We start from the raw sequence: 10,409 nt of genomic DNA on the forward strand, positions 1-10,409 counted from the left end.
GAAGAGCGGGAATGGAACCACGGTGGTTCTGGAGGTCAGCGACCGATGCACAGGTAAGAATCGGAAACTACTACAGCAATTGGAACAGGCATCCATGTTCTTCCCTCTCCTAGGGCTGAAATCTATAGCGGTTATCCGGGAAAAGTTCGTCCGGGAAAATTTCCATCTGGAAGTCCAAATTTTCCCGGAAAGTTTCTCGGGAGAGAACGAGAGAGAGTTCGAGAAGAAAAACGAAAGGTGTCAAGGTGTCAAGTGAAGAAAGTGAAAGTAAACTGGGCCTATTTTCTCTGGGTCGGGCCCACTACACAAATTAACGGCTATGAGTTAGGATCACATACATCATCATCAACATCATCATCATCATTATTATTATTATTATTATTATTAAATTTATATAATATTATATATAATTCCCTGATTCGCATATTTCTTTCACAACGGTTTTTATTTTTATTTATAATCATAGTTTTACATTTTCTATCAGGAAAAAAAAGCCAACAAACTTAAAAACATAAATGGATCTGGAAATTGTGCTAGATTTATTTCGTACGACTTTGAGATAACGTTCATGTGTGTTTACTTACTGTGTAGGTTATTTAAAATTCGAATTTTTTCGCTTTTAAAAATCCATCCATTTTTTTTTACTTCTTCTAATTTGAGTAAATCTTAAATGGCTATTGAAAATGGCAAAACACTATTCAAAATGACACATGAAAAGTGTGTGATACTAAATCAGAGTGGGAATTTAGAACATTAAACAAAAAGGTTACAAGACTTAAAATTAAAATCTAAATGTGGAGAGTATTATACACAAAACCCCTAAACTTCTTTATATACACCAAGTGAAGAGAGAGATCCAGTTAATAGTGGGCGAGTGATTGAATTGGGTGTACTCTTTGGATCTCAGGTCATGAATTTGATTCCAGGGACGAAGACCCAGATGAACCTCGTGGTTAACAAAAAAAAAGTAAAGAGAGAGAGAGCTCGGCTTCTAATGCCTTCACGCATCAATCATTGAATATTTCATCCATTTTTTGTGTATATATATATAGCATGCATGCATTGGTCATATATATCCAAGCTCTCATATGGGCATGGGCATGTACAATGGCATCTATATATATGCACGCATTGGTCATATATCCAAGCTCTCATGCATGGGCATGGGCATGTGAGTCAAAATACAATGGCATGGCATCCACTTTTACGAAAAGAGGAAACGCCTTGAAGGAACCAACTATTTGCCCATTTCACCATTGGACCCAAGAGCAATGACCAAACCCAAAGTTCCTATTCGTTTGCCTTTCTTTTGATTGTTTTTTTCTATATAGATACTATAAACATAATTTATTTCTAAATAGAATATTAAATCCTATATCTATTATCTACGTGAATAAATCATCTCCTAATATATGCATACCGTTCGAAAACATTCACGTATAAGAAAAATACCGAATACTTACAGAATTCTAGGAGTCCTAATAGTAGCGTGTATATTTATTTTATTTTTTTGTCAAAGGTTGATATATTCATTACTTTCGGATTTTCTACAAAACGTTTTTCGATCTATCGAACAAGAGGTGAAAAACCAAAACAACCAAAATGCGTGTATGTTTGGAACTCTAATTCCCGTATTTTAATTTGGAATTTAATTATTAATCTCAAATTCTCTATATATATAATTCAATAAAAAGTAAATATATTTCCCAAAGTCTATACTCCATTAATTATCTTTATAAAGTAAACACTTAGAACATCATTGACTCCGTTTTTAATTAGAAAGAATGTTATGCGACAATTTAACATGCAAATGAATTCAAATCTTGACTATGGTACGATCCAAAATCAATGTATTCTCGAAATCAATGCCTCTTTCATTAAGAATCCCATAAACCACGTGGGAGATAAAGACATGATAACACGACGGAAGATTAGCAGAGTTTCATTTTCAAGTGTATATATAGCCCATGAAATGAAATGTTTATCACTTTTTATATATACGTACGTACATATAACCGAGGCATCATTCAATAAATATTAAATACTAACCATATCCTACGCCGTCATGCACATGCATGGAAGGTTTCGATATGGTTGACGATGATGTTTCCACATGTATACGATCATGGTCGGATGTCTATCTTATCAAACGGTGCCACATGCTTTTTTTATATATAAAATTTGTATAATTAATTTTAGTGAGAAACTTTAATATTTTAGTAGATTATTTTATGTTCCGACGAAAATAAACAAATACCCGCAATAAATATTTTTTTTTCTAAATATCTCCATGATACACTATTTGTATAAAAACTTTGAAATTTTAATCTTAAACGTAATTTTTTAATATTATTGAAAATTCATTAAAAAAATCAGAGAGAAATCGATTTACGCACGACTTTAAATAATAGTTTCCTAACAAATATTTCATTATTTTTATTTTAATAGAGCGATAATCAATAACAATATTAATGTATAAATCGATATGGCAGAATTGAAAAAACAAACTATATGAATATATAGAATTAAGTTGAAATTCTAACTATAGTTATTTTACTATATTATCTTCATAGATTGTAATTAGAGAATGATGAGATTTGAAAAAATAAGAATAACATATATATATATATTTTAAGTTTCCGACATACAATCTTAATGATATTCTTTTTGAAAGAAAAAAAACACTCACCAACATACACTTGCTCATCTCTCTCATCTTTTCTTTTTTTTTAAAAAAAAAAAAATTTGTACCGTTTGTTTTTTTATTTTTTATTTTCCTCCGTCAACACGAATGTTTGATTTTATGTTCCAAATACCATGTACCACTCAGAGGTGGGGGAACATATTCAGAACGATTGCCTTTATCAGTGGATATATTAGTGATAAAAGATATCCAAATTGATTATTTATATGTTGATTTTTAAAAAAATAATGAATTTGTTGCTCGATTAAATAGTTTTTATTTTTAATTTTGCATGAACGAGGTGTTGTATCATCTAAATTTTGTTGTGTTTTTCTTGTCTATATAATATATAAAATCTAAGAACTGAAACGTTATTTTTTTGCAATCTCTAATTTCCAAAAAATCGTAAGAATTCCATTTTTTGATTTTTTTTTCCTCATTGACGAAAATATAACTGGTTTGATTATTTATGTATTGAGATTTTAAGTTTAAAGTCATGAGTAAAAATCGCGAAAACAACTAGTGAGATATAAAATCTGGATTTGATCATATTAAAACACTAAAATTCATACTTATTTTAATATCATTTCCATTTTATTCAAGATATTAAAAATATTATCTATTTTCTTTTACTTTATCTTCGATAACCTTCTTTAGTTATTTTGATCACTTAAAATTTATTGACCATATTAATATAGGGAAAATGGCAAATAAATACATCAATTTATTAATTTCTTACTCATAAATACATGAACTTGTAATCTCCCAATAAAATACATCAATTCGCAATTTTCTGGCAAATTAGTACACATACACTAATACCGTTAACTTTGTAACAGTTTCCGGTGAATGGTGCTGACGTGGCTCACCGAATTTTCCACGTCAGCGCCACATGTCAAACATTTTTCCACGTCATTAAAAAAATAAAATTAAAATTAAATTCATTTAAAATAAAAATAATTTAAAAATAATTTAATAAATTAAATTTTAAATTTTAAAATTTATAAAAAAATACAAAATTACAAATTTAATTATTTTTAAATTATTTTTATTTTAAATGAAGTTAATTTTAATTTTATTTTTTTAATGACGTGGAAAAATGTTTGACATGTGGCGCTGACGTGGAAAATCCGGCGAGCCACGTCAGCACCATTCACCGGAAACTGTTACAAAGTTAACGATGTTAGTGTCTGTCTACTAATTTGCCAGAAAATTGCGAATTGATGTATTTTGTTGGGAGATTACAAGTTCATGTATTTATGAGTAAGAAATTAACAAATTGATATATTTTTTTACCATTTTCCCTATTAATATAATTTCGACGACTTAATTGTTTTAGTCTGACATTTTTGAAAAAAAAAATATCCTATTAAATTAATACCATGCTTTATGATTAAAGGCATTGATGCTTTTGTGCCGGCCGGTTAGGATAATTATTTGCTTGACCAAAAGGAACAAATCTTCCTGAACTCACATGGTGTCACACATTCGCCAATACAAAGACAACAATAAATGTAATAATAATTTTTTTTGGAAGAATAATGTTCAACGGCAACAACAGGACAAAATAATATATGTATTTTTTAGATAAATAATATGTGTATATATATATATATTAAAGATTAAAAAAAAAACAGTAGAAGACAAAGTAATTTTAAAATTAGATTGGCTACCTACCAAGAATTTGTAAAGCATATTTTTTGAGTTCATGGACCAACCCATCTCCGTTAGTGTTAGGTTCACTGTAGAATTATAGTTTATTGCACCAATTTTGTAGTGTAGTCGACTATGCCTCATTACTTATATTCCTTCTTGGATATGTATTAAATAGTAATTCAACTATCATGAGTTTATTAGTGTGTGTGTGTATATATATATATATATATATATCAGTTTTTGTTTAAATTTATAATCATATATATTAATTTTAGAAAAATCACACCTATTTGTTTTTATATCTAGCTCGGATGGATTCAAGTTCTACTAAATTTAAAGTTTATTAAAAGAAAGATCTATTTTAAAAATTGTATTCATTCAATTTTTATTTTCATATACTATTGTTTTGATTTAAAATTCTTATTCAATTAATTTCTAACTTAATTCGATTTATATATATTTCATGTTTTAGACATGGTCACCCTCCTTTACAAATCGTATAAAAAGAATATATATAGTTTGAACGAAGTTATGGTGAATTTTTAAATTAACAAAAAAAAATCAATTGTTCTAATTAATGAAAGTGCAAGTAGGAGAATGATTTTTTTTTGGGATGGTGGGGTTGGCATTTTTAGAGGTTAAAATTATCGTATAATGTTTTATTTAAACTTATACGTAATTGTAGGGGTGGGCAAAATATCCGAAAAAACCGATCTGATCCGTTATTCGATCCGTATCTGAACCGAAAATCCGGATATCCGGAGCTCACGGATCGGATATGGATATTGATTTCAAAATATTTGTCAGATACGGATCGGATATGGATATCAAAATAAAATTATCCGACATATCCGATCCGATCCGTATTTTTTAGTAATTTTAATAATATATGGCTAATTTTGTAATTAGTTTATATATTAGGGTAAGTTTGTAAAACATAAAAGTTATGCTAGGGTTTACTTCCAACACTTTCCATCGTCAGTAAGTTTTGCGCCTCCTTCCCCTTTTTCTCTCTCTCTTCTCACTCTCACTCTCTTATTCTCTATCGTTCTTGTGCGTATTTTTGGATCTAAAGATAGAACCTCTCCCTAGTTTTTTATTCGTTTTTCTTTGTTTTTGAACATTCTTTCTTTCTCTTCGTTTGAGTTACATTGACGATTTATTTATTTAATTGGAAGACACCATAACACATCGAGCTTTCGAGATGGGTTTTTATGTTGTTTGATATTTCTTATCTTCCATGTTCGCTCGTCCAAATCGGAGATATATCACATATATTCGGTTTATAGATTTGCTTTTCTGGTGGGACGATTGACAGGTTATAGCTTTGGTAGAAACTATTTCAATTGTTGAATCTTGAGAATCTGAATCGGGTCCATTGATTTTGGGACGTAGATATGTATTTGCCAAGAACTGATTGTAACTGGGTTTTCTATTGATTATGTTTTAATTTTTAATTTTTATTATTTTTGTATCGGATACGGATATTTGCAAATATCCGTAGTTTTTACGGATATCCGAAATTGCGGATATCCGAAAACTACGGATCGGATACGGATAACAAAATATGATATTTGCACGGATCGAATACGGATACAAATATCAGAAAAACTCCGGATATCCGATCCGTGCCCACCTCTACGTAATTGGTTGTGTAATTTAATAAGAAATTATCGTATAATGTTTTTATTAATAAAATAAATTGCGTATTTATGGATTAGTCGGTTCCATTTAAACCCCATATTTTAAAATTACTAGGGCATAAATAAATAGAAATTTGTATTTCTTCTCTTCTTGTTTTTTTAGTTTAAAGAAATAGTATTATATTATTTTGGTTGAATGCAATAATTAGTATGGTTTTGAGAAAGTCAGTAGAGACTCTAAGAATATAATAAGGTTATTTAAGTAAAGTCATGCTTTATGTTTGAGGTTATTATTTTAATTCCAATTAATATATATTATATGTATATATTATTTTTCTAATGAGCTCTCATTAGCTACTTGGAATTGAAGCCACTATGCATTATTCATGTATGTCCAATTTCATATTCACTGAACTATACAGGAGACTAAATAATTTATTTTTTCTGAAATATAATAGGAAAAAGGGACACTAAATTACTAATCTACCCCTAGTCTCTCCATATATATATATAGCGACACTCCACGCTCCCCTCTCCAACATTCAAAACCCTCTCTCTCCGGTAACATCTCTCCGGCGACTTCATTTGCCGCCAAATTTCTCCGAAATTCAAATCGATATCGAGAAATGGCGAAAGGAAGCAACAACAAGCTCACGAAGCTGAAATCAGTCCTCAAGAAGCTAAACTCCTTCAACACCTCCAAGAACCACCAGCATCCACCGGCGAGCCACGGCGGCCGCTCCTCCTCCATGAGAACAATCCAAGACGACTTATTCTCCGGCGGGGGTGACCTCCATGCCGTGTACGTGGGGAGGACGCGCCGCCGATACCTCGTCAGCTCCGCCGTCGTGAGTCACCCTCTCTTCCGGCAGCTCGCGGATCTCTCGGGCGGAGAAAACGACGGCGGCGACATAACCGTTTCGTGCGAGGTCGTCTTGTTCGAGCATTTGCTTTGGATGCTCGAGAACGCCGACGAGTCACACCCCGAGTCGCTCCATGAACTCGTCGAGTTCTACGCCTGTTAATTAATATACATATATATATACACACACTGTATATTTATTGAATTTAGGTGCGGTACACACAATTACCTACAATGCTTTGTTTGTATATTTTTACTGTTTTATGATATGTGTAAAATTTATACAGTATAAATTTTATTGGCTCTTTTTTCTCAAAATGTTATAAGCAAGCAGAAATTTTTTTCTAATGTATATGATAATGTATGGACGAGTACTAAGATAGTATAGTAATACAAGATTGTTATATTCATAGAAATTAATTTAAATAAAATAACGTGAACCTAGATTGGTTAGTTCTATTATTTTGGATAATGTAAAATGTTAAAATGAGACATTAATAGGTTATTAAAGAACTAAATGAGACAGACACGAAAAAAAAAAATCTTATTGGTAGCTATTATTGGTCGTTTGATTTAATCATCACGGCATTTATGGTATCTAATTAATATAGTCTCAATCTTAGTTACATGGCTTTAAAAAAAATTTATATATTTATATTTGCTTTACCAGTCAAATTATAAAAATAAAAATAAAAATAAAAATCTATGCGCTAGTCATGTTTGTATAAATTATAATTTAGGTTTATCAGATTAAATAAAAAATCTCGAAAATGTTGGAAACATTTCCATTATGATTATGATTCAGTTTCACTATTTTAGGTTTAGTTTTTTTTTTTAAAATTATTCTATTTAATTTTTATACTGATTTCTAACTTCAGTTTTATTCAAAATTTATAAAAAAAAATGTTTATTTTTTAATTCATTTCCATTCTGATTCAACTCCGATTCTAATTTTTTTTTAAAACATCGAAAAATAATAATTTCCATCCGGAAGCGAGGAATATTAGAAACTTTTATAAATGTCCATATTAATGAGATCAAATTGGGTTACGAATTGAGGTTTCATTCATATTTATTATTATGTGTGTATATATATCTATATATAATATACATATATTTGTAATCAAAGTTTTAGTTTTTGTAAGGCTTTTAGGCCCATAAACACTAAGGCCCCAAAAAGAGCCCAAAGCAACAAACAGTTTCCCAAGATAATCTGACCTGAAAACTCGATCAAACGTTCGAATATTTCTGTTCGTCGATCTCTCGTTGCCTACCAATGATCCCTGGCGATTTTGCCGAAGAGATGAAAGATACGAAGCCGAATCACAAATTTTAAATCGAAACAAACTACTAGAGATCATCGAGAAACAACGAAGATGAAGCTGAGAGTTTCGATAAACCTGCCAAGCATCACTGTCGCATTTGTCCGATGAACACCTCCGGCGACGAACAAATTAGAAAGCTAAGTCCTCTTCATCATATCTTGTACAGATTATTAATGTTCTGTGAAGACAAGCGAGATCATGAACTGAACAATGAGAAATCACAGCACGGATTTTTAATAAGATTTACTGGTTATTGGTTGATATGTCTGTAGAATCTTTTAATACTTCAAATTACAAACAGTTTTATCATGGGTTCCCCTCCAAAATTCTTGATTCTGTGTATAAGGTTGAGATGAGAAAATCTTTGTTGTTCTTTGCATAGATAGATTGTGATCAATGGAGTTCTTTGGATGCAGAATCCATTGCATTTCGCAATACCCATTTCCAAAAAAGATCATGAACAAAGGATGTGACGTGCTGGAACTTGTGGAGAATACTTGTTGGAATTGTCATAGATTCATGCATTGCAATCTATGTGACCCAAAAAAGCAGTTCTTTCCGTATCTTCATCTCCTTCTGCATCTTCCTCTTTAGCCATAGTGAGTTGCATCATATATAATACACATACACAGATGTTATAAGTTCATATGAAATTCACAGATCAGATGAAGCAGTGAGTTGATTTTGGTAGAGAAAATGGATGTTGCTTCTTCAACCACTTTCTCTAACCTCACCTCGGTTCTCCCTCTGCCTCAGAGATCGTCTCTGAAAGTCGTTTTCTCGTCGTCTAATTCCTCAGCTCCCACAAAAGCACTTCAATCTCAGTTCTATGGCCTCAGGCTCTCTCAGTCTTCGTCTCTCCCGATACCTGCTCATTCTTCTCCCCCGAAAACTCAAATCCTTGCCACGGTACATTTGATGTCTTTCCTTTTTGTAGATATTGATGATGTCGTTTATGCATTGGTTGCAAAACCCTATTTGTGAATTGCTCATTTGCTAGCTCTGTATCCGGAAAGTTTGTACATTTGGCTCTGAATCCTGACAAACTGTTTTGAAAAAGAACAAGCTTTTGAAGATGGAGATTTCAAATTCTCAAATAATCATTAACATTCCTTAGCTCTGAGCAGATGTGTTTTGTGTGCTACTGAAGAAACTAATGTTCTGGTTGCTTTTGTCAAATTTTATTTGTTGTCAAGGATACGAAAGCACAAAATCTACATATATTGGAAACAAGACACGGAGTTCGAATCTTATCATCTTTCTGTGTGTGTGTGTTGATTGTATACAGCTGAGGAGGGGAAAGGTTGCACCAAACTTGGTTATGGAGAATGTCGAGACAGCAGGTGCCACCGGCGTTGGAATCAACGATGATAGTGGGCGATCTCGCAAGGTAAAAAACTAAACTGAACTCCCAAAACCCTAACAAAAAAGGTTTTGCTTCAAGAACTCTTTCCTCAACGGTCTAATCTTATACATCATTGAATCATACTTGAGCATGAAATAAGCCAAAACCGGATAGAAGTTAAAGAAAGTGTGCTTCTTCAATAATTATTCAGAATATGAACTACACAAAAGATCTTGTTCTAGTTTTTAGAAAACAACAGTTTCTATAGTTCTTTCTAAAGTTCTGCATTGTTTTGTCTTTTCTTGTCTGAAAATAAAACACGGTTTGGGACTTCGGGTTTGGACAGATTCTGCAGAAGTCTGTGTTGAAGAAAAGAATAAAGTATACATTGGCAAACGGCCGTGGAAACAGAGTGGAGAGAGAATGGGGATGGGGAGTTGTTGAAGGAGGCGTCTCTGGAAAATTTTCAGAGACACAAAGTTTTGTTCTTTACAAGAACGGCGTTATGAAGCATGTCTACAAGAATCATCTTCAACTCGAGAACAGCAACGATAAACTGTTTACACCCGGGAATCACCCGAGCATGTTTTTCCCGATGCTTCCAACGATCCCGAAAAAGCCCGACAAGGATGGCTCGTCTCCGCCCCCAGGTGATGGCTCGTCCTCTCCCCCGGATGATGGCTCGTCCCCGCCTGGGGATGGTGGGAGCCCGTCAAAGCCCACGAACCCGTTTATGCCGGGGAAGAACCCGTTTATGCCTTGGAAGGGCCCAGCAAAGCTCCCAAACCCGTTCATGCCCGGAAAAGATTCAAAGCCAGGAACATTCCCGTTCATGCCTGGCAAGCTCCCGAACCCGTTTAAGCCGGGTAATTCGTCGAAACCATTGGACGACGCT

General features: G+C 32.7%; 3 protein-coding genes across 4 annotated transcripts in view; 2 read left to right on the forward strand and 1 right to left on the reverse strand.

Moving 5' to 3' along the window:
- LOC104811288 overlaps positions 1-227 on the reverse strand; it is a 7,165-nt gene extending 6,938 nt beyond the window's left edge. Inside the window, exon 1 of the mRNA XM_019202276.1 lies at positions 1-227. Within this exon, the coding sequence (XP_019057821.1) occupies positions 1-96 (96 nt within the window). The 5' untranslated portion in view covers positions 97-227.
- A 6,303-nt stretch (positions 228-6,530) lies between these two features.
- Positions 6,531-7,107, forward strand: LOC104810984. Its single transcript, XM_010537495.1, has one exon. The coding sequence runs from the start codon at positions 6,609-6,611 to the stop codon at positions 7,005-7,007; it is 399 nt and encodes a 132-aa protein (XP_010535797.1). The 5' UTR covers positions 6,531-6,608; the 3' UTR covers positions 7,008-7,107.
- A 982-nt stretch (positions 7,108-8,089) lies between these two features.
- LOC104810985 overlaps positions 8,090-10,409 on the forward strand; it is a 2,833-nt gene continuing 513 nt past the window's right edge. Inside the window, exons 1-4 of one of the 2 annotated variants that reach the window (XM_019202304.1) lie at positions 8,090-8,768; positions 8,861-9,078; positions 9,458-9,559; positions 9,861-10,409. In XM_019202304.1, coding sequence (XP_019057849.1) covers positions 8,866-9,078; positions 9,458-9,559; positions 9,861-10,409 — 864 coding nt within the window. In that variant the 5' untranslated portion in view covers positions 8,090-8,768; positions 8,861-8,865. The remainder of the gene's footprint in view (positions 8,769-8,860; positions 9,079-9,457; positions 9,560-9,860) is intronic. The other variant, XM_010537496.2, reaches the window with a different exon arrangement.

Source organism: Tarenaya hassleriana, unplaced genomic scaffold, assembly GCF_000463585.1.
Source record: "Tarenaya hassleriana unplaced genomic scaffold, ASM46358v1 Cleome19, whole genome shotgun sequence".
NCBI classification, from domain to species: domain Eukaryota; kingdom Viridiplantae; phylum Streptophyta; class Magnoliopsida; order Brassicales; family Cleomaceae; genus Tarenaya; species Tarenaya hassleriana.